The sequence below is a fragment of the Monodon monoceros genome, unplaced genomic scaffold (genome assembly GCF_005190385.1).
Source record: "Monodon monoceros isolate NGI ecotype Baffin Bay Population unplaced genomic scaffold, NGI_Narwhal_1 Super_Scaffold_20, whole genome shotgun sequence".
Taxonomy (NCBI): domain Eukaryota; kingdom Metazoa; phylum Chordata; class Mammalia; order Artiodactyla; family Monodontidae; genus Monodon; species Monodon monoceros.
In genome coordinates, this window is record NW_021703777.1 from 99122066 (window position 1) to 99147639 (window position 25574).

A 25574-nucleotide genomic window follows, 5' to 3' on the forward strand; every position below is an offset into this window, starting at 1 on the left:
CTGGGGATGCATCTAGTGGATAGAGGCCAGGAATGCTGCCAAGCATCCTGCAGTGTGCTGAACTCCCCCAGAACAGAGAGTAATGAGACCCAAAAGGTCAGTGGGCCAGAGGTTGGGAAACTCTGCCCCAAGGCAAATGACTTGCTTCTCTAAGCCCAAGGCTTTTCTCAGCAGTAAAGTGAGGTTAAGAATAATGCCTACTGCCTACCTCCTGGGCTAATGTGAGAATTAAATAAGATGATTTCTATCAAGTGCTTATCAGTACCTGCCTAGCACATATTTATTACCAACACGTGTTACAGTTACTACCTTGAGCCATTTTCTATTGGTGCCTTTGCCACCGCATATAATATATTTGGAAAGAAGTCTGTCCCTTTGACCTCAAAAGGAGGGGCTAACTCACTGCAGTATGCATATGTCCTAGAACCCCGCGAGGCAGTTTCCAGAGGGGCTGAGCCGGACCAAGAGTCACCAGATTTGCTCTCTTTTGATTTCTGTTTTCAAAGAATGAGTGTCTTGGAAACAACAACAGTAATAGAACATCATCTGAATTGGAAATGTGAAATGCATTGTCCCTAAAATTCCTGACCAAGTCGTCTAATATGACAAGAACTGGCCCAAACTCAGAGAAGGAGATAGAAAATAGGCTGGGGCTTCCCTGGTGGCGCAGCGGTTGAGAGTCCGCCTGCCGATGCAGGGGACACGGGTTCGTGCCCCTGTCCAGGAAGATCCCACATGCCGCAGAGCGGCTGGGCCCATAAGCCACAGCCACTGAGCCTGTGCGTCCGGAGCCTGTGCTCCACAACGGGAGAGGCCACAACAGTGAGAGACCCGCGTACTGCAAAAAAAAAAAAAAAAAAAGAAAAGAAAATAGGATGAATAAATATCAAAGATGATGAGGTTGTTTAGTGTGTAGAAGAGAGGATTTTTATTTTCTTTCTGTTTCTTTACATTGGAAAGAGTAGGATGTGCGAACCCAGCAGGACAGGGTTTGGATCCCTGCTGAGCCACTTCTGGCTGTAAAATTTCAGGAAGCTCTTAAACAGTTCTGAGTCCTGCTTTCCCTATTGGTAAAAAGAAAATAACCAGCCCCATGAGATAGAATTGTGGTGAGGAGGTATGTGATTTTTCTAAAGTACTAGGATAATATCTGTCACAGCACAGGAAAGAAGAAAGAAAAACACTTAAACAGCATCTCCCATCTGTACCCGACAGAATTAGGCACCCATAACCCTATTTTGTCTTGAAATAGAAGCTATAGATTCTAGGGCAATGTTTCTCATCCTGGCTTTACATTGAAATAATTAGGCAAACTTTTTAAAAAGTACTGTTCTCCAGGATCTGTTTCAATTGAGAGCATCACTATAGGGCATTAGTATTTTTCAAAGCTCCCCAGATGAATCTGATGTACATCCAGGGCTAGGCGCCCAGAGGGACCCAGGTTCTAGGGATATTTCTGCCACTCAAGCTTCGAAGGTGCTTAGGCCTTACCTGTCTGTGTCCAAGCTTCTAATGTCTAAAATAATACTCTCCTGATCTCCAGATGAGCCCCTCTGCTGCCTGGATCACACCAGCCTACCGTCAGCCATGTCAGTGGTGTTGGAATCTTTAAACTTTCGTGTTTTGTAACTTTGCAGCGTCTCTAGCTGTAGTTTACAGTGTTTAATCATTCTTAGATGTGATGAGAACTGTGCTGGGTCTCTTCACCAGAGGAGAGTTACAGTTCATCTCATTGAATCCTTTCTGCAGCCCAATAAAGTATGATTTTCTAAGGCTTGGAAAGGCCAAAGTGCCCAGCCCAGTAGAGGCATATAATAAGAACCTGGTAAAAATCACTTCCCTACCCACTGGGCACAAAATGTCATTAAGATTCGGAGAAGTTAGGTGACTCGGTCAAAGTTATAGGGTTGGTATATGACTGTTGAGAGGGCAAAAACATGCAAAGCCCAGTGCAAGACAATGGGAATGCCACGAGGACTAAGAGAGCTTTGCTTTATTCTATTTTATTTTATTGTTTAATTTTTATTGGCATATAATTTACTTACAATGTTGTGTTGGTTTCTACTGTACAGCAAAGTGAATCAGTTATACATATACCTATATCAACTCTTTTTTTAGATTATTTTCCCATATAGATCATTACGGAGTATTGAGTAGAGTTCCCTGTGCTATACAATAGGTCCTTATTAGTTATCTATTTTATATACAGTAGTGTATATACGTCAATCCCAAGCTCCTAATTTATCTCTCTTCCCCCTTTCTCCCCTGGTAACCATAAGATTGTTTTCTACATCTGTGACTCTATTTTTGTTTGTAAATAAGTTCATTTGCACCATGTTTTTTAGATTCCACATAGAAGCAATATCATATGGTATTTGTCTTTCTCTGTCTGACTTACTTCACTCAGTATGACCATCTCTAGACCCATCCACGTTGCTTCCAATGGCATTAATTCGTTGTTTTTAATGGCTGAGTGATATTCCATTGTATATATATACCACATCGTCTCTATCCATTCCTCTGTCAATGGACATTTAGGTTGCTTCCATGTCCTGGCTATCGTAAATAGTGCTGCAATGAACATTGGGGTGCATGTATCTTTTCGAATTATGATTTTCTCTGGGAATATGCCCAGGAGTGGGATTGCTGGGTCATATGGTAGCTCTATTTTCAGTGTTTATAAGGAACCTCCTTACTGTTCTACATAGTAGCTGTACCAATTTACATTCCTACCAACAGTGTAGAAGGGTTCCCTTTTCTCCACACCCTTTACAGCATTTATTGTTTGTACATATTTTCATGATGCCATTCTGACTGGTGTGAGGTGATACCTCATTGTAGTTTTGATTTGCATTTCTCTACTAATTAGAGATACTGAGCATCTTTTCATGTGCCTTTTGGCCATGTGTATGTCTTCTTTGGAGAAATGTCTGTTTAGATCTTCCACCCATTTTTTTGATTGGGTTGTTTGTTTTTTTTGTTATTGAGCTGCATGAGTTGTTTGTATATGTTGGAGATTAATCCACCTGCTAGAGAAATGAAAATAGGAATAAAAATTTTTAAAATGCAATCTAATTAAACTTAAAAGCTTTTGCACAACAAAGGAAACCATAAACGAAACAAAAAGACAACCCACAGAATGGGAGAAAATATTTGCCAACGAAGAAACCGAGAGCTTTGCTTTAAGAGAGGTTTCAATTCAGTTTTAGTTGGGCCCATCTAGGTAGTCAGATGGCCGTTACTAATGACCACGTGTGAATGACCACGTGAGGCTGCTGTAAGGTTCACTTTCCATGAAAACAGAAGAAAGATTGGAGATCTGAGCATCTTTGGCCAATGCAGGAAGAATAGTGCCCGCTGCCTTCCTAACAGCTGCTCCCTAGGCCCCTGCGATGAATCGCCCTCCCTGGGAGGCTGTGATTTACGTCCAGGGATCAACTGCATCCGTGAAGACAGCTGCAGCCTTACAATTGGCCGTGCTCACTGTGGGTGACAGTGATGGTCCCCACTATTGTGTTTCAGCCCCCATTGGTCTCTGCCAGCTCTGCCCTTCTCTATTTTATAGCTAAGTCTTGACTTCACAAAACAATTGCTGAATTGAAGCACCTCAGTTAAGGAAAACGCCATTTAGAACATTCATTGACAACTTGAAACTAGGAGAGAACGTTGACGTTTGGGGAATGTTGGTTAGACATTCTCAACCACTTATGGGTCATTATTATGATGTACTTTATATATTTTGTCAGCTTTTTTTTTTTTTTTTTTTACTTAAATAGATGTATTTAAGAGGGAAACATATCATCACCATAAACAACCACAACATAATTTCAGAGCAAAACTTTCAGCCTGGGGGAGGTTTTCTCTGTTAAAAGGGAAGAAAAGTAAAGTTAGAGTGATGTTTAGGATATACTAACCACCACATGGAAACTGTCTCCTTGACATAATTAGAAAGAAGAAAAAAAAAGTTTCCAACTATGTATCCATTGTAATTTGAATACCATGGTCCATGCACCAAATGAAACTCACCCTGAGAAATCATGAGAGCAGTCATCATTTGCTGTAGGTCTAGCTACACATGGCCCACTTTAGAGTCCTCAGCACTGTGCAAAAAGCTACAAACCTTAATTTTCTGATGAGGACATAGAACTGCAGACTGGTCATCGAGCCATGAAATTTCCTTTAAACTTCAGCAAATTCAGTGGCCCAAGGTGGGGGATTCAGCCAAAATTTAAATAAAGTGTGTGATATTTTACCAACAAAACACTCATTTGCCTAACTATGGTTTCACCTTTTCAACTAGTAATGCTGACACTGTATCAGTTCAAGCAACCTTAGTGGCAAAAATGCATATTCTGATGATTTGGGTGGTGGAAAAAATCATTATACATATCAAGAAACCATAAAAAGAGAGAAAGTATGGATTACAAAGAAGATATACAAATTCACACTCATGAATGGAAACTATTGATTTTAAAGTGTAAACTTTATTATCATCATAGTTTTGCAAGATGTTGCCTTTGTGGGAAACTGGGTTAAGAGCACATGGGATGTGTCTGTATTATTTCCTACCACTGCATGAGACCTACAATTAGGTCAGAATAAAAAGTTTAAGTTAAAAGAGAGTGTGACTGTTAAAAGTGTTCTGCAGATGTAAGGTGTTATTTTTTCCAAATAGCTTTCACATATATTATTTCATGAGAACCTTAATCAATCCTCTTCATTTCTGTCTGCATTTACCCATTTTACAGGTGGGAAAATGAAGCTTCAGAGAGGAAATTTCACTTATTGAGTGAGATGGCGCTCAGAGATGACAGAGCAAGGACTCAAATCCAATTCATTTGAAACTAAGCCAAAAACTAAGAGAGGCTCAGGAAGGGCTATTTTTAGAGTGAAAGGCATTATCCTCAAATGCACACTGAGCACCTACTTTGCACAGGAAAGGATGTGGAAAACTTATTCTATGTAATCAATGACCATGTTTTATTTACTGGCCATCTCCAGCAGCCGATCATGGGGAGACTTATGAGTGGAAAGGTGCTCTCAGAGAGGAAGGGTGGTGCTGGGGAAGAAGGCCAGAGTCCACCCTGCTCCGCCATTCCATCACTTTGTGCAGGTCTCCCTGTCTTCATAAATTTCATTGAAGAGACCCCCTAAAGCCCAAGGCCTCCATTTTACATGTGAGGGGAGCAACCAGCTCGTGGGGGTCTTGTCACCACAGGCATTTCAAGACCCAAGGACGGCTGTTGTGCACAGAATGGACTTCTTAAAATTACTTGGGTTCTCACTTAATAATCCAACTTTTTAAAGTTACGAATTCCAAAGGCTAACTTTCCTGAAGCCTCAAATTTCCATCTATAAAGTATATTGCTTGGTTCACAAGTGGAGTGCTTTTACCTAAACAGAGAGACAGTCACTCTGCTTGTTACATTACATAGGTTAAGACATAAGACATTTAGGAACTCAGTTAAATCTCCTTAAACATTTGAAATACCTTTATTCACTAAATGTAATTGATTTTTTAAGTACTCTAATGCTGACAGGGCAGGTTTAAATCCTAACAAGCAAAACTTTAACATTTTTTTTTTATAAATCTAATAAAGTTAATATATAAATATAGCAAAATTCAAGTTCTCTTAAACAGTTTGAATGGTTTGCAAATAGAGTTGAACATAGCTTGACTCTTATTAACTTGAAATCACAAGTCTAAAATCACTCACCCTTTTTAAATTGAAGCCACATGGCCAATCTATCAGTATTCCTAAGATGCCAGAGTTTCTTAAACATTAAAAACACTGAGATCAGCCTCAATTTAACCCCAAAAGAATTAATATTATGAGTGTCTGTTCTACTTTATTACTTCTAATTGTTCCTCTTTATCTTCCACTTGCCCCGTTAAAAGGAGGAAGCAGGGTGAAGATGTGTTATCTCAGATGGACTGATGAAACAGGTTAAAGAATGTGGGACCTCAGTACACTTGCTTCTGGCTTGGAGATCTGAGACCAGGGTGTAGCATCTGAGCGCTGTGTGCTGCTGGGATCATCTTACCTGTTACAGACAGACCTTTATAACTCTAGATCAACAGCCTTCAGCTAGGATTGTTGTTGCAGCCTTAATCTCCTGGCATCTCTTCAGTTCCAGTCTTTTCACAGACAGACCTAGGTGGACAGATGTGCGCATCACCCACCCAACTCCCTTCGTAACCTCCTCATCTGGCTTTGCCCACATTCTAACAATAGTGCCCACTAGATGCCCAACATTTTCCTTTCTATCTCTAGCAATCGTCACAATAACCCTCTAAGATGAATATCCCTGTGCCACTTTGTAGATGAGAAAAATGAGGTTTAGTGAGGCTAATTGACTCAATTGTTAATATAAATGAAGGGCTTGGAGTTTCTTCTGAGACCCCTCCAATGGTCTGATGTCCACTTTATCAAATGCCATGTTGAATTCTTTCCCTATCATGCAGTTTCGTGTTTTTCCTGTCTCAGATCTCCTTTAATTATCAGCATCCTTTCTCTCATGCATGCCTTCCTGGGGTCCAGCTGTACCACAACTTCACATTTAAAATCTTTTATACTCCCTCAAAGCAAAAATGAAGAGCTTTAAAATGAAGGTAATAATAGCAGGTCCTTCTGTGCTAATGAAACTTGACATGGAAAACCAAATGTCAGGAGAAATGATGATGTTATTTAAATTCTCCTAAAGTGAGAAGCAAGTTTATTCATGTCCTTTCTGTCACCACCTTTTATATTGGCTCATAACTTCTTCTTTTGCTTAGAAAATTATGAGAAAAATAAGCAGGCTTTAATTTTATAGAACAGTGATAAATATCACACTGGACTATGGGCTATTAATTTGGCAATGAAAATGGAATCAAAGAGTTTTTAAGGACTCAGAATGATTTTATCTTGATCATTATGAACTATATTTTATGTAACACCATATTTCTTTTCCTTGCAGACAGATAAGCTTAAAGAACTTAAGTGAGGTAAGTAGCAATTGTGTCCTAAGAAACAAAGAAGGGAATTTTTGTGCAAAGTGTGTGTGATTGGCAATATACTTAATTATCATAATAGAAATGCTCAATATGTATTAATATCCCTATTTTAAAGGTGATAAAACTAAAGCAAAACAAAGTAAGCTCAAGATTTTAAATCAAATTCCATTTTGCCACCATATTCTGTGTTTATTGGTACAGTGATGAGAAGACCATGTCCATGATCCATGGAGGACATCAGGTTTCTACCGAGGGCTTCCAGTCTCTAGCATTTCAGATATAAATGTTGGAAATTGTGTAATACTTTGCTATTTGTTCTTCACAAGAGAGACAGGACTGCAGAGTAGAAGGAATATGAGATACAGAGTTGCACAGACCTGAGTTAGAGTCCCGCTCTGCCACCAACTACTTTGTGAACTTGGGCAAATCCTCCTACCCCCACCCAACCACCCCGTTCTGTTCTGTTTTCCCAATAAAAAAATAGAGGTGGGTATCCTCAACCTGGCAAAGCTGTTGTGACAAAATCAGTCAGTCAGAGTCAGCACGTAAATGACCAGGTGAGCAGTAGAGGCCCAATAAATGGCATGAAGATCAGGTAAGATGGAACTATCTTAGAGCCCTCTTAGATGTTTACTTTCTTAAGCCCCCAGAGAAGTTCCTTAAGCAGATGGTAGGTCCTCACTTCACTCCCACTGGCCTCCTAAGGGATTTGGTTCTTATCTTAGTATTTGACCTTTGCTCTTACATCATCTAGAACGTAAAGGTTGATCTCTTTCTTTCTCTCCTTCTTTCTTTTGATGTTGAAAACTCAGACTCTGTGTACCAGTGCCAAGTTGAATCTCGGAGACAGTGTTTTGGGTAAAGTAGAAAAGAATAGCTTTATTGCTTTGCCAGGCAAAGGGGGACACAGTGGGCTCCTGCCCTTGAAAACTGTGTGTCCCAACGCCGGAGGATTTGGTGAGGAGTTTTTATAGCAATAGCTCAAGGGCAGGGTTGCTGATAAGGATCAGGGTGTGGGCAGGGCCTGCATATCCTTCCTGATATGTTTCTGTGGTTTTCGAGGTTATCAAACTGTGACCTTCTCTCTGGAATGAAGAATGCTTCATCAAGTAGTTAACATCTTCCATTTGTTGGCGATTTTAGTTCTGCAGAAGATCTCAAAGATATTGTTATGTGTATCCCTTGAAGGGGAACCAGGACCCTGCCCCAAGGCTGCGCTATTGTTTCTTGACTGCTCCTCCCTTGTCTAGGTATCCCCTCCCTTCCCTGATTAGCAATTGTTTGAATCTGCCCTTTGGGACTCAGAGAAGGTCATGGAGTCTGGGGTCTGTTCCCTATGAACAAGGAACAGGGGACACAGAAAGGCTTCTGTGCCCAGGAGCCCCACAGGCTCCTGCTCGGTTTTACTTTCTCCCTTTTTTCTTCCTTCCTTTCTTCCTCTCTTTCTTTCTTTCTTTCTTTCTCTCTCTCTTCCTTCCTTCCTTCTTTCCTTCCTTCCTCCCTTCCTCTCTCTCTCCGTCTTTTTCTCTTTCTTTCTCTCTTCCTTCCATCCTTTCTTCTTTCCTTCCTTCCTCCCTTCCTCCCTCCCTCCCTCTTTCTTTTTCTTTCTTTCTTTCTTTCTTTCTTTCTTTCTTTCTTTCTTTCTTTCTCTCTTCCTTCCTTCCTTTCTTCTTTCTTTCTTTCTTTCTTTCTTTCTTTCTCTCTCTCTCTCTTTCTCTCTCTGTCTCTCTCGCTCTCTTTCTGGTGTTATGACAATGTTAAAATTAAGAGTCACATTTCTAGCTTGTCTGTCAAGCAAGATATTTATGACCTCTAATCCACAAGACAATCATGTCAAGGAGAATAACACGTGACTGCTAAATGAGAGGCGCTGTTCAAGACTTCACTCAGCTTACCCTCTTCTGGGAGTTGCTGGACTTCCCAAGTGCCACCAGGAAGGAGAAAGTTGGGGTGGTTCTCTGCTGCTGGGGAACCCACACATCTAGAGGAACTCCACCTCTTTCTTCCTATGGGTTGGTTTATGTGTCCCGAGTAGGCAGCTACTCAAGATGACCTATATCCATAACTCACCAGTCAGTCTAAAAGGACAATAGCCCCACCAATCACAAACAAGCAAGAAGGAAATGGAGAGGTCAGTCTTAAACAGCAGGGATCATGCAGGACTCTTTGTTTTTCTTGCAACTTTGGTTGGCCTTCTGCTAGAAGTTGATATCATCTAAAAAACAACAAGGCCTAGTGGAAAAACACATTCTTCCTCTTTATCTTTTGCCAAGACACTTCCTCATTGTTTGGGCTGAGAGTCAAGGCCATTTCTCTATTCCAAAAGCCCATCTCATAGGGCACATGCCATGCTTGTGTGAGTGTTAAGTGCTTGCTCAAATTATATCTTAGGGACCAGAATTCATTCCAGCAGAAATGATGTGCCACCTGCCCCAATTCAAATTCACATAGCACTTTATAGTTTTCAAAAAGTAGAAATTTATTGTCTCCTTTAATTCTCAAAAAAAAAAAAGAAAGAAAGAAAGAAAACGCTAAGAGAAAAAGAAGCTTCAGAGAGGTGACAAGAATTGCCAGGGTTCCCACAGCTGCCAGATGGAGCCACCCTAGAAAGCCCAGAGTCCCGATCTAAGCCCCATGCCCATGACTTTGCCCTAGAAAATACAGAGGCACCCCTGAGGTGAAATTGTGGGAAAAAAAAGGAAGTAAGGAAGGGAGGAAAGGATGAGAGGGAGGGAAGGTGAGAAATAATAAAGAAGGCATTACTATTTAACTTGAATATGCTAATTTTCTAACCAAAAAAAAGTTAAAGTAGGGAAACTAGAGAGATTTCACTCCATTTTTCTAATTGCATTTGTTTTTAAATTCAGAGCCCTCAAGCAAAAAATTGGCTGGGTCTCAATTCAATAAAAAAAAATTGCTCCCCCAGACAGATGGCTTCCAGGCTACTTTTACAGCAAGGATTTCTCCCCTCCTTTGACAAGCCTGAGAACCACAGCCGCAAATGATTGAGCACTTTGAACTGCCAGGTTCAAAGTCCTGAGGAAGACTCAGTGGGGAAACTTTCAAACCACCCATAAAAATGGATTCTTTCATTACCCTTTTTACATAGCCTATAGTTTTGACTTTATTTGCTGTCCATGATGAAATGTATGTCCTCTTTCCAGAAAACTAGGGGATGCCAAGCTCTTTGAAACAAAAGGGCTTGTCTGGGCTTCCTTGGTGGCGCAGTGGTTGAGAATCCGCCTGCCGATGCAGGGGATGCGGGTTCGTGTCCCGGTCCGGGAAGATCCCACATGCCGCGGAGCGGCTGGGCCTGTGAGCCATGGCCATTGAGCCTGTGCGTCCGGAGCCTGTGCTCCGCAACGGGAGAAGCCGCAACAGTGAGAGGCCCGCGTACCACAAAAAAAAAAAAGGACTTGTCTGTTGGTTAGCCTTAGAAAAGATGTACAATGCCTCTCTAAGCTATTTATTGATAAGTGATTCTTGTCTATGAAGCCAATGTGAGTCAGGAGACCTGGGCTCCAGGGTCAGCTCAGCCACAAGATAACTCTGAGAATCTGAGCAAATGGCACCACCTCTTTGGACCTCATCTGGAAACCACTGGCTTTAACTTTTCATGGACCTCAGATCCCTTTGAAAATTTGATGAAAGGTATAATAAAACTTCCTCACCCCAGAAAAAAAAATGCATATATTTATAGAGGAAAAAAATTTAGCTTTTCATGTCAGAAGGTTCATGGATCCCACGAGGTCATCCAAGGACCTCTTGCATCCCCCAAGTTAAGAAGCTTTAGTCCAAATGATACCTGTGGACTTTCTCAGCTGATGCAATGCATGAAATGGACTTTAGAAAATTATTTGCAGTTAAGTAAATACTTCAGCAAATACTATACTTCTTGCAAGGCATTTTGATTCTTCAAGAATATAATAGGACTCAAGAATACAAGTCCCATAAGCACATAGACTTTCATAATGAAGAATGATCAAGAATTCTACTACTATTAAGGAAAAAAAGAGAATGAAAATGTTTGAGAAGAGAAATGGCTACATTTAACAAGAATACTGTGAATATTTTCATGCTAATTTTTAAAAATAAAAATTCCAAAACAGGTATAAAGAAAATTAACTATGGCTTTCATCACTTAAACACAACCTCTATTAATATAATATTTTATCATATCTCTTCAAATCCTTTTTTCTACAAAATATGTCATAAGCCCAGTTTTTAATCCTGAACATTTTATGTAACTTTGAGATATACTTACAGAGTAATCTTATTCCATACTCTACGTAAATACTTGCAATGCATTTCTAACATTCCAATAGTGAGTATAGCACCAAAAATTACTTAATAGTTCTCACTTAGAGGCTTATGTAGATTGTTTCCAGTGTTTCAATATTGTGAGTAATGATGTACTGCACATCTTTGTACATGGAACTTGATCCAGATTTCAGGTTGTTGTCTAAGAAAAAGAAACTCATCAATGGAATTTTGGGGATAAGAATAAGAGTATTTCTAAGGCTCTTAATAGCTATGGTTAAATTGGTTTCCAAGAGTCAAAGCAATTTATAGTCCCATCAGCAGACTGTATATTTGCCTGTTACATCACACAAAGAGTATAAAATTTTTATTTTTGCTTAGTCTTTTGGAGGATTATTTGTAGATTTTTAAAAATCTATCCTAAAAAAACTAACCAACTGCTCTAAAAACACACATAGTATAATGTAAAATTCTCTGTCACTAAGAGTAACTCAATGTTTTGTTTTTTTTTAATTCAATACAGGTTCTTGGAACAGAGAAAGGTGAACTATTTATATTTGTTTTCTTATCCTAATGTCCTATTTCCAGGTTAATAGCATTAGTCATTTTTTTTAAAGGATTACTTGTTTCAGGGCCTGGGCTGTATGGACACGTACGTGGGTGCATGATGACGTGATCCAGATGGATCCAGGACCTCAGAGTCTATTCAGGAGTCCTGTGGTCTGAACAGGGTGATTTAAATTGGGGGTGGGGTAGAGGTCTTTCTTCAGCTACAGGCTACTGACAAGGAGGCACACTGTCACCCCCTGCCACTTGGGAAAGACATTGCTGGCCTGCTGCTCCAGAGAAGCTCTTGGTCTCTCCATCTTTGATGTCACCCGTGCATACACACATAAGCCCTCATGCGTGCACGCATACACACTGCGGATGTCACTGTTGTGGAAGCATGCAATCCAACACTTGCTAGATGGCAGGATGCTAATCTGGTGATACCTTCATGCCCACCTTTGGGATACTGTTCACCATTCACTTAGAATGATGAGTTATGTCCAGAGCCAAAGGACCTGAGCTATGGCCCAAAGAGTTAACACAGGCAGCCTAGTTTGACAAAACAACATTGGGCTAAGATTTCAGAGGCTCACCACCAGCTCATTGTGTGTTTTGGCCAAGTTGCACTGACTCTGTGAGTCTCAAGTCTGCTCTTTTTACATTGAGAAAGTTAGACTGGAGCGGGACCTAACCTGGGTTTGTGGATTCCCAAGGGTTTCTGATGGAGGAATGAGGGTCTGTTGGCAATTCTAAATAATTTTAAAATCTAAAGGAAACTATACCCTTTTCCACAATAAAGCTCAGCATCCTACTGAAATGTTGAGGAGTTGTTGCCTCAGGCTTCAGTGATTATAAACCCAGCAATGTGACATTGATCAGCTCACAGAGGTGGCTGTTGATGACCTGAAATGATTTTATGGGATGTATGACTAGTGGACCAGTCACTGACTCCAATCACTTTTCAAGTAATGACAGCCCTTCAGTCAAAGGTATTGAGTTTGTGATCAACCTTGGACACAGCACAGAGTAACAGCCAAAATTAAGACATGTCAGTGTTTATGCTTCCTTAACTTTACTACTTACCACTGCAACTGGAAGAGTGTTTTATGGGATTCCTATGATAGTATTATTATGTGCCTTTGGTAATTCTGGATGGCTAGTTAAAATCTATCCAGGATGAAAAGGAAATTAAAAGTGGTAACACCAATGACATATGTAATTACTGAATAAGTCCAGTTCCTGTGGTTGTCAAAACTTGAAGATCAAAGGGGAACAACTGAGAAAACGCACATCTGGTGGGAACAAGGTGGAAACCGCTGGTCTATAATAGAATCCTGGGAGCTCTCTGCCCTATCACAGGAGAGATAGGAGAATTCAGGTGTGCCTGGGCCAGCATCGGGCATCCCCCTACCCTACATTGCTCAGAATAGTTCTTAAGCTTAACATTTTTGTTTATGTTTCTATGTAAGTTTTCATTTGAATGGAGAATTCAACCTCAGTCCACTTCCACTTCAAGCCCTTCCAATACCAAATACCTTCCAATGACATATTCTATATATTGGCAAGTTCAAGGATGAGTTCCAAATTTAATATTTTTTATAATATTATTGAATATTCAACATTCAAAGCAATTTTTATAGCCTCAGGGAGAAGCCAGTCCCAGGAGCCACGGTTATTGCAGAACACTTGGGTTACAGTTTCCACTAACCATGAACAGCTTACTCTTAATAATCAGAGATTACTTGGATGAAATTATAGCAGTTCCAGTAGACTTCTAATGGTCCCCTATCATTTTCCTTTTGCAACCTGCCCAAATTCTGTGACGCCTTTACACAGTTCCTCATCATCAGATGAAGCCTGAATTATCTCACCTGTCACAAAACCAACGTCCTCAAGAGATTCCTCTTGCCATTGCCAGGTAAGGAGCCAGGAATCCCTTGCTGGGTCCCGGCTTGGGGGTCAGGTCATGTGTTGTCTGGGATGATGACTCACAGAGGCTTCCTGAGAAAGAGAAACTCTGGCCTTTCATAATGAGGCCCAGTGTTGAGGCCCCAGGGAAACCTGTGAATCATAGTTGTTGTTGAAGCTAATAACATTGTTCTTCCTGCACTTTATAAGTGATTGATTGCATGTTAGAGATGATATTTGAAAACATGGATATTAAGTAGGGAGGATTAACTGGAATGGAGGCTAGTCAACCTGGGAAGAAAAGTTGGCTTTTCTAACTAGCCTCAGTGGATGACACACAGAAGCTGACGATTACTTTGGAAAAGCACTTTATAAATGGCCAGGGGTTGAAAATGCCATTATCTGATTAAATCTGATAAATCTGATTCAATGCCATTATCTTGCCTGATCAGGTTATTGTGACAAATGTCATCCCAACAGAAGAGTCAAGGAGACTAGTAAGGCTCAGGCTGGTGATTCATTGGCCAAGGTCACGGACATTAGTGGTAGCTTCCTTAACATACAGTCTCCAAAATTAGTTCTATCAGGCCCTCCTGACCCCAGTCTGACCAGTGGCTCCAGCTCAGTTCATGTCACTCTCCACCGCCTCCCAACACAGGACATTTGCATGTGCTATTCCTCTGCCTATAACAGCACACCCCCATATTTCCCTCTCTCCACCCCCTCCCTACTTGGAAAACTCTTTATCCATCAGACCACAGCTTAAAGCCACCCTGAATACAAGAGGTAGTTCTGACCCATTCCCCAGAGGGAATAAATGAGGCCCAGAGAGACTGAGTCTCTTGCCATTGAAATCAAGTCCAACTCCACTCTTCAGTAGCCCATCATGCCTACACTGACTTGATTTTAAAAATGCAGCCCATAAATCTTGACTTTCCTTAGTGCCTGCCCACAGTCAAGGTGCTCTTTTATTATTTAATAATACGCTGTTTGTGATGGAATAGAGTATTGCTTAAGAGGGAGCCCCTGGAATCATACTGCCTGGCTTCCTCACTTACAAACTGCATGGCCTTGGGCAATGTCACTCACCTTCCATGTGAAGCTGAGAGCAGGGCCAGACCTGTTCAACCTGCCCATGTGCCCGCTAACCACCAGCTCTCAATGCCATTGCCAGGCCCTGTATGTCAGGGGCATGGTCTCCATCCCCCACTCCCTTCCTCTCCCTCACTTTCTTGTCCTATTTCACACCTTCAGCAACTTTGTTCTCAGTCTTTGATCTGTGGACATTAGGACTGCAGTTTCATAACTCTTATTAGGCTGTTTTCAGTTTAAGACCCAATCTGACACAAAACTCTTGCCCATACAATAAGTACATACTCTTTCTTAATGTAATTTTCTGAAAGGAAACAAAAACACATCATGTTATAGTGAAAAGGTAATGAGATTTTAGTTGGGCCCACATCTGTAGCAGTTGTTATTCAGTGTGGTTTGGCTTCTTTTGTTTGTTTCTTTGTTTAATTGAAAAAAGTCTCCTGATTTTTCTTCCACTCTTAACTGGCTGCTTCTTCTAAGTCTCCCTTTTAGGCTTTTTCCAAAACTGAACTCTGAATGTTGGTATTCCTCAGATCCTTCTGATGTCCTTTTTTCTATCAGTAAGAGTGTAGGCAGTTCATCCATCCCTACAGTGTCAAGGGTCAGCTCTATGTTGATAATTACTAAATCTCTATCCTCTGCCCCAACCACCCTTCTTAGCCCCAGACCCATATATCCAGCTACCCAATGGGCGGTTTTCCTTAAATCAGTGACAGGTATCTCAAACTCAGTGTTGGAAACTGAACTCTTCATTTCTACTTTCATTTCTGGACCAACGCTCTCCTCCTACAAACTTTCTCACCTCAGTAAATGGTACACTGTCTTTCCCATCTTCACTCTTTCCATCCAAATCATTAAAAACTCCCAAAATTCTCAAATCTCAACTCAAAATGGGTCTTGAGTCTATCCATTTCTACCCATTTCCCCAGCTCCCAACATAAACCAGCCACCATCAACTCTTGCTTAAACAGTAGCCTTCTAATGAAACAGTAGCCTTCTAATGATACATCTTCATACCCTACCTTCCATCCGTAAGGAACTACTTTCTGGTCTCTTGAAGAATAAGCCATGTTTTCTTGCCTCTGAGCCTTTGCACCTGCTGTTCCCTCTGCCTGGAACACACCGTTACTCCTCACCAATCTCCTATTCACCTTTCAGAAGTCAGCTCCGTTAGCATATGTCCCAGGAAGACTTTCCTGAGAATCAAATCAATTTTGTCTGGATTGTGACCTTCTTCTGCTACCACAGGATCTTCTGCTGTGCTCACCTCAATTGTGGTGTTTACCCCACATTGTGATTATGGTATAATCATGTCTTCCCTCCATAAATTAAGCTGCTTTAGGATAGAGGCCATGTCTTATTCATTTGCTATCCCCCAAAACATATCACGTACTTGGTAAATGCTCAATAAATGTTTATAAAATGAAAGAATTATTTCTATTTCAGTTTAGGTAGTTTTTTTTTTTTACTTATATTTTTATAAACTTTGTACACAAAACCTAGAATATCCTCAGAGGATATTCCTATTCTCTCAATATTTAGAGCAGAAAAATTAGGGCAGTGAAATTTTGCTATCTGTGATTTTTTTTCCAGATATTTAACAAAATTGTACACTGGCTCCTAGTAAAGGGATCCTGGTTTTAACAGAATCGAAGGCTTAGATAGCAGGAGAAGTCTAACCAGTGATGACAGCACAATGTGGTGGTTCAATGATCTAATGGCATTTTTATCTACCAAGCAAATCATAAGACCCCAGGCTTCTGTGGAGATAACAAAAACCAGATATGTACTCAGTTGATTTCATTGGTGCTGGAAAAGGGCTAGGTTTCATTGAATTAACCCAGGGGCTTTGTTCAATTGTACAGTCGTGGCATAGAGCATGCTCCATGTAATTAGATTTAACTGTAGGAGCAACTAAAGTTTAAAATGACAATGCCAACAACAATACAAAATGAACCAGAAAATCAGAGCTGCGTGTTACACAAAGCCAAACATTAAGTAAAGCCATTGGTAAACAGTCTTTTTTTTTTAAATAAATCTATTTATTTATTTATCTTATTTTTGTCTGTGTTCGGTCTTCATTGCTGCACGTGGGCTTTCTCTAGTTGCGGCGAGTGGGGTCTACTCTTCGCTGCAGTATGCGGGCTTCTCATTGCAGTGGCTTCTCTGTGTTGCAGAGCATGGGCTCTAGGCACATGGGCTTCAGTTGTGGCACACACGCTCAGTAGTTATGACGCATGGGCTCAGCTGCTCCGCGGCATGTGGGATCTTCCCCGACCAGGGCTCGATCCCATGTCCCCTGCATTGGCAGGTGGATTCCTAACCACTGTGCCACCAGGGAAGTCCCAGTAAACAGTCTTGGTAGCATCGTTATTGTGTTTAGAAATGCATATCGTTTTTTTGCCTTTTATTATGTTTTTATAATCCCTTTTTCTTTATCAATTTCCTTGTAATAATCCACACAGTTTTCTTACCTAGCTCACATTAAGAAGGAATAAAATAATTTCTATTCTTTCCTTCTTTGCTATGGCTGACTCTCCTTCAATTGGTAAACAATTACTATAGAGTAGGAGCCCCATCCAGCCACATAGCATTTTCTATAGTGACTGTAGCTACAAGGCAAGTCTAAATTCATAGCTTCCAAAAGTAAAGAATTTTGATGTGTGCTCACTGAAGTGACATGGAAAGAACTTATGTGGGTAAGTCACTTTGTTCCATATCTAATGTTCATCTGTATTGAGAAAGGAAGGAACCAGCATTTTATCAACCTTACAAAACAGACAATTTTTCATCCAGTAAAATATAAAGTGCTCTGTAAATATGACAGGCCATGAGTACTGACTCAGCGTGGGAAATACTAACGTTCTTTCAATTGTAACATTTCCTTTAGCTCTTCGTTCGTGACTCACAACCAGAGTGTACAAAACAGAGGTAAGAACACTTTATGAAAGAATTATAAAAATAAGTAGGTTAAGTCATACACTGCTATATTCCTGCATCGTGACTTAGCTTTTGTGAATCTCAGAGTCTCTGGGCTGATGCATGTAGATGTAATTCGCTTGTTTTCATTGATAGGCAGCATTGCATCGCATTAATATAATGTTTATCCATAGTTAAATACCATCACTTAGGTGTTTCCAGTTTTTTCCTCTTATGAACGTTAGTTTGTTGTGAACAATATTGTTGACGTCTTCCCCTGTGTATAATATGTACATGTTTTCCCAAGTACTTAATATGATAAGTTCTTTCTCTAAGAGTGAAATGGCCATGTCTTAGAATATTCCTCTCTTCAGTGGCACTAGATGTATTTTCCAAAGTAGATGTATCACTTCGTTTCACCAAAAGCGTGTGAGACCCCATCATTCCCCATCCTTTCCAACAGTTGTTTTTTGGCAAACTTTTAGTTTCTGTCAATCCATTCTGTGTAACCAGGATTCCTTCCCTGTCTGTCCACAGAAGGCAGAGCACTGCCTAAATTAGCTCCAGAGATGGGCGCAAGCCATAGCTATCAGCTCAGACACCAGAGACAGGCATGAAACCCTAATGCTGCTACTTCAGCCCCCAAGAACCCTGTGTGCAAGCATAGGTCACTATCCACATGTGCCACCTTTCCCACCAACCCCAGGAGCCTAGCAGCCTGCTACTGCCAGGGTCCCGTGATCCAGGGACAACTTCCCCAGGAAAACACATGGCACTCCTCAGGCTCTTGCAACGTCACACTGGTCTCTGCCACCTCAGGCTCAACCTGCATTCCAACAGTACCCCTCCCTCCCCATGGCGTGAGTGAGCCAGAGCCCCCTAATCAGCCACTGCTTTAACCCCCTCCTGTCTGGATGGGAGCAGAAGCCTGAGGGTGACCTACACGCAGAGCTGGGGCCCAAACTAAAGCTGAACCCCAGGAGCTGTGCGAACAAAGAAGAGAAAGGGAAATTTCTCAGTGCAGCCTCAGGAACAGCGGATTAAATCCCCACAACCAATTTGAGGTACCCTGCATCTGTGGAATACCTGAACAGACAATGAATGTTCCCAAAATTGAGGCGGTATATTCTGGGCACAACTGTAGACTTGGGGTTTGCTGTCTGCAACTGACTTGTTTCTGATTTCTATGTTTATCTTACTATAGTTTTTAGTGCTTGTTATCATTGGTGGATTTCTTTATTGGTTTGGTTGCTCTCTTCTTTTTTTATTACTTTTTAATTTTAATTATTTTTTTATTTTTTATTTTAATACTTTTCTTTCCTTTTTACTTATTTATTTTTCTTTCTTTTTTCCCCCTTTTCTTCTGAACCATGTGGCTGACAGGGTCTTGGTGCTCCAGCCTGGTGTCAGGCCTGAGCCTCTGAGGTGGGAGAGCTGAGTTCAGGACCTCCCAGCCCCATGTAATATCAAATGGCAAAAGCTCTCCCAGAGATCTCAGTCTCATTACTAAGACCCAGCTCCACCCAACGGCCAGCAAGCTCCAGTGCTGGATGCCCCATGCCAGACAAATAACAAGACAGGAACACAACCCCACCCATTAGCAGAGAGGCTACCTAAAATCATACGAAGTTCACAGTCACCCCAAAACACACCATCGTACACAGCACTGCCCCCCAGAAAAAAAAACATGCAGCCTCACCCACCTGAACACAGGCACCAGTCCCCTCCAGCAGGAAGCCTACAGAAGCCACTGAACCAACCTTACCCACTGGGGGCAGACACCAAAAACAATGGGAACTAAGAACATGCAGCCTGTGTAAAAGAGACTCCAAACACAATAAGTTAAGCATAATGGGAAGACAGAGAAATATGCAGCAGATGAAGGAGCACGGTAAGAACCAATCAGACCAAACAAAAGAAGAGAAAATAGGTAATGTACTTAAAAAAGAATTCAGAGTAATGATAGTAAGGATGATCCAAAATCTTAGAAATAGAATGGAGAAAATACAAGAAACGTTTACCAAGGACCTAGAAGAACTACAGAGCAAACAAAAAATGATGAACAACACAATAAATGAAATTAAAAATTCTCTAGAAGGAATCAATAGCAGAATAACTGAGGCAGAAGAATGGATAAGTGACCTGTAAGATAAAACAGTGGAAATAACTACCGTAGAGCAGAATAAAGAAAAGAGAATGAAAAGAATTGAGGACAGGCTCAGAGACCTCTGGGACAACATTAAACACAACAACATTTGAATTATAGGGTCCGAGAAGAAGAAGAGAAAAGGAAAGGGTCTGAGAAAATATTTGAAGAGATTATAGTTGAAAACTTCCCTAATATGGGAAAGGAAATAGTCAATCAAGTCCAGAAAGCGCAGAGAGCCCCATACAGGATAAATCCAAGGAGAAATATGCCAAGACACATATTAATCAAACTAAGAAAATTAAATACAAAAAAAAAATTAAAAGCAGTAAGGGAAAAGCAACAAATAACATACAAGGGAATCCCCATAAGGTTAACAGCTGATCTTTCAGCAGAAACTCTGCAAGCCAGAAGGGACTGGCAGGACATATTTAAAGTGATGAAAGGGAAAAACCTACAACCAAGATTACTCTACCCAGCAAGGATCTCATTCAGATGCGATGGAGAAATTAAACCCTTTACAGACAAGCAAAAGTTAAGAGAATTCAGCAGCACCACGCCAGCTTTACAACAAATGCTAAAGGAACTTCTCTAGGAGAGAAACAGAGAAGGAAAAGACCTACAATAACAAACACAACACAGTTAAGAAAATGGTAATAGGAACATACATATCAATAATTACCTTAGATGTAAATGGATTAAATGCTCCAACCAAGAGACATAGACTGGCTGAATGGGTACAAAAACAAAACCCTTATATATGCTGTCTACAAGAGACCCACTTCCAACCAAGGGACACATACAGACTGAAAGTGAGGGGATGGAAAAAGACATTCTATGCAAATGGATATCAAAAGAGAGCTGGAGTAGCAATTCTCATATCAGACAAAATACACTTTAAAATAAAGACTATTACAAGAGACAAAGAAGGACACTACATAATGATCAAGGGATCAATCCAAGTAGATGATATAACAATTGTAAATATTTATGCACCCAACATAGGAGCACTTCAATACATAAGGCAAATGCTAATAGCCATAAAAGGGGAAATCGACATTAACAAAATAGTAGTAGGGGACTTTAACCCCCACTTTCACCGATGGACAGATCATCCAAAATGAAAACAAATAAGGATACACAAGCTTTAAATGATACATTAAACAAGATGGACTTAATTGATATTTATAGGACATTCCATCCAAAAACAACAGAATACACTTTCTTCTCAAGTGCTCATGGAACATTCTCCAGGATAGATCATATCTTGGGTCACAAATCAAGCCTTGGTAAATTTAAGAAAATTGAAATCATATCAAGTATCTTTTCCAAACACAACACTATGAGACTAGATATCAATTACAGGAAAGAAAACTGTAAAAAATACAAGCACATGTACGCTAAACAATACACTAGTAAATAACCAAGAGATCACTGAAGAAATCAAAGAGGAAATCAAAAAATACCTAGAAGCAAATGGCAATGAAAACATGACAACCCAATACCTATAGGATGCAGCAAAAGCCATTCTAAGAAGGAAGTTTATAGCAATACAATCCTACCTCAAGAAACAAGAAAAATCTCAAACAACCTAACCTTACACCTAAAGCAATTAGAGAAAGAAGAACAAAAAAACCCCAAAGTTAGCAAAAGGAAAGAAATCATAAAAATCAGATCATAAATAAATGAAAAAGAAATGAAGGAAACAATAGCAAAGATCAATAAAACTAAAAGCTGGTTCTTTGAGAAGATAAACAAAATTGATAAACCAGTAGCCAGATTCATCAAGAAAAAAAGGTAGAAGATTCACATCAATAGAATGAAAAAGGAAAAGTAACAACTGACACTGCAGAAATACAAAGGATCATGAGAGATTCCTACAAGCAACTATATGCCCATAAAATAGAAAACCTGGAAGAAATGGACAAATTCTTAGAAAAGCACAACCTTCTGAGACTGAACCAGGACGAAATAGAAAATATAAACAGACCAATCACAAGCAGTGAAATTGAAAGTGTGATTATAAATCTTCCAACAAACAAAAGCCCAGGACCAGATGCTTTTACAGGAGAATTCTATCAAACATTTAGAGAAGAGTGAACACCTACCCTTCTCAAACTCTTCCAAAATACAGCAGAAGGAGGAACACTCCCAAACTCATTCTACGAGGCCACCATCACCCTGATACCAAAACCAGACAAAGATGTTACAAGAAAAGAAAACTACCGGCCAATATCACTGATGAACATAGATGCATAACTCCTCAACAACATACTAGCAAACAAAAGCCAGCAACACATTAAAAGGATCATACACCATGATCAAGTGGGGTTTATCCCAGGAATGCAAGGATTCTTCAATATACGCAAATCAATCAACGTGATATACCATATTAACAAACTGAAGGAGAAAAACCATATGATCATCTCAATAGATGCAAAAGAGTCTGTCAAGACAATTCAACACCGATTTATGATAAGACTCTTCAGAAAGCAGGCATAGAGGGAACTTACCTTAACATAATAAAGGCCATATATGACAAACCCAGAGCCAACATCATTCTCAATCATTCTCACATTTGCACGTAATGGTTTCTCAAACTGAAACCATTTCCTCTAAGATCAGGAAAAAGACAAGTTTGCCTACTCTCACCACTATTATTCAACATAGTTGAATGAATGAAATTAGAACACTTCCTAACACCATACACAAAAATAAACTCAAAATGGATTAAAGACCTAAATGTAAGGCCAGACACTATAAAACTCTTAGAGGAAAACATAGGCAGAACACTCTATGACATAAATCACAGCAAGATCCTTTTGACCCACCTCCTAGAGAAATGGAAATAAGAACAAAAATAAACAATTGGGACCTAATGAAACTTAAAAACTTTTTCACAGCAAAGGAAACCATAAACAAGATGAAAAGACAACCCTAGAATGGGAGAAAATATCTGCAAACAAAGAAACTGACAAAGGATTAACCTCCAAAATATAAAAGCAGCACATGCAGCTCAATAGCAAAGAAACAAACAACCCAATCCAAAAATGAGCAGATCTAAATAGACATTTCTCCAAAGAAGATATACATATTGTCAACAAGCACATGAAAGGATGCTAAACATCACTAATCATTAGAGAAATGCAAATCAAAACTACAGTGAGGTATCGCCTCACACTGGTCAGAATGGCCATCATCAAAATATATACAAACACTAAATGCTCGAGAGGGTGTGGAGAAAAGGGAACCCTCTTGCACTGTCGGTGGGAATGTAAGTTGATACAGCCACTGTGGAGAACAGTATGGAGGTTCCTTAAAAAACTAAAAATAGAACTACCATATGACCCAGCAATCCCACTACTGGGCATATACCCTGAGAAAACCATAATTCAAAAAGAGTCATGTACCGCAATGTTCATTGCAGCTCTATTTACAATAGCCAGGACATGGAAACAACCAAAGTGTCCATCGACAGATAAATGGATAAGGAAGATGTGGCACATATATACAATGGAATATTACTCAGCCATAAAAAGGAACGAAACTGAGTTATTTGTAATGAGGTGGATGGAACTAGAGTCTGTCATACAGAATGAAGTAAGTCAGAAAGAGAAAAACAAATGCTTCCTGCTAACACATATATATGGAATCTAAAAAAAAAAGGTTCTGAAGAACCTAGGGACAGGACAGGAATAAAGACGCAGACGTAGAGAATGGACTTGAGGACACGGGGAGGGGGATGGGTAAGCTGAAACGAAGTGAGAAAGTAGCACTGACATATATACACTACCATATGTAAAATAGATAGCTAGTGGGAAGCAGCTGCATAGCACAGGGAGATCAGCTCGGTGCTTTGTCTCCACCTAGAGGGGTGGGATAGGGAGGGTGGGAGGGAGACAGAAGAGGGAAGGGACATGGGGATAGATGTATACTTATAGTTGATTTACTTTGTTATACAGCAGAAGCTAACATAAAACTGTAAAGCAATTATACTCCAATAAAGATGTTAAAAAGAAAATATTGCTAAAAATAAAGAACAATTAAGGAATGGAACAGCAGTGTTAGTGAAGTGGGACGGTCTTCAAAGACATGAGTCCAGTCAAGTACCCTCTGGCTGGAGTGGATCATTAGTACTGGGGTCATGTAGATTGTTCTCTACTCATCTTAGAAAAAACAGGCTGCTTAAAGAAATGGCCTGGGGTGGACAAAGGAAATGTTTTGGCCTCCAGTGCCTTCAAATACCATTAATTCCTTTTTTAGTCAACAAATATCTCAATTTGCTATACAGCAGAAACTAACACAAATTGTAAATCAACTATACTCCAATAAAAATTAACTTTTAAAAATATTTTAAGAACAAAAAGAAAAAACCAAATATCCATCAAGCACATGGTTTATACCCCATTGGTCTGGGCCCTAAGCGTACAGAATAGAGACAGCCCCATCCTTTAACTACCCAGTGCTTGAACTCTGTGATGCTATCAGCTTACTGAGTGATGTTCATTCTCCTGGGTAAAAATTCACCCTTGGGTCACCAGTGCTTTGCAGAAATTACATGTACAGAAAATAGCACACAATCCAGGCACACATAGAGTTCTGAGTCTAGTGGGCTCGCTAAAGCTTACTGGTTTTAAGTTGAACACTTCAGATGAGGGAGACAGTACTCTTCACTTAGACTCATGATAACTACTTCTCTGTCAATGTAGATATCATTATCCTTATCTAACAAATGAGAAAAAATTTTGAAAATATTCAGTTACTCTTGATATCTAAGTTACTACTTGATAAACAGACTTTGCTCAATTCTCTGATAAATGAATTCAAGCTAAGCTATTAAGAGGCTAAGTAGATGGATCTCAGGACAAAAAGAAAATGATTTTGATATATTGGAAGAGAATCCAGAAAGGTTTGGTATACTCCAAAATAGTAACATTACTCTAAATTTGGGGTGGTGGATGATTTCTTTTCTCTTTTGTTTGTTTTAGTTTTTGTTCATTAATGTTATCCTTTCTATCTGCATTTTATAAATGTTCTTTGAAATATATGGCTCTTTACTTAGAAAATTATTTTTTAAATTTTATGTAAGGGTAAGGTTAAAATTTGCTAATAAGTAAGGAGAGCTGCTTAAAACAATGGTTTTATTCTAAGTTTCAAAAGAAACATCTAGAGCTGTTTCTCTAATAACACTAACAGCAGTAGCATTTATTGAGTGACTAGTATGGATCAGACACTGTACTAAGAGCTTTATATACATGAGAATTTTCAAATATTAGTAAATATTGATATCAGTATGGTTCTACAACCCATACCATTTTTATTAGACTACCCTAATTTTATTGCCCACCTACACATTGTTCTCTTTATTGTTCTTCCATTTACCGTGTCAACCTCTTTATTAATGTAATCCTCTATTCTCCAAGTAGGACAGTCCTATTTCTTGCAGTTATAAAACTCAAATGCAATGTTTTATATAAAGAAAACTTTCCAAAGATTACTGCCATTACTTAAGAACAAAATCAATTAAATACTTGTAGGGGATTACATACTCGGAATTTTATTCATTTATTAAGCAAAAATCCATCCAGGCCTTCAGGGGAAATAGCATGGCAAAGTTGTTTTTTTGTTTGTTTGTTTTGTTTTTTTTAACTCATTCTCTGAATAGACTACAAATGCACATAGCTGTTTCCAAATTCTTTTTCA

At 39.7% G+C, this 25574-nt stretch overlaps 1 protein-coding gene across 1 annotated transcript in view; it reads left to right on the plus strand.

Annotated features, from left to right (window-relative positions):
* The window catches only part of CLNK (cytokine dependent hematopoietic cell linker), a 164995-nt gene that overhangs the window by 120169 nt on the left and 19252 nt on the right, over window positions 1-25574 (plus strand). The window contains exons 12-15 of the mRNA XM_029234714.1: window positions 6961-6988; window positions 11781-11799; window positions 13643-13724; window positions 17697-17737. Of these exons, the coding sequence (XP_029090547.1) occupies window positions 6961-6988; window positions 11781-11799; window positions 13643-13724; window positions 17697-17737 (170 nt within the window). The remainder of the gene's footprint in view (window positions 1-6960; window positions 6989-11780; window positions 11800-13642; window positions 13725-17696; window positions 17738-25574) is intronic.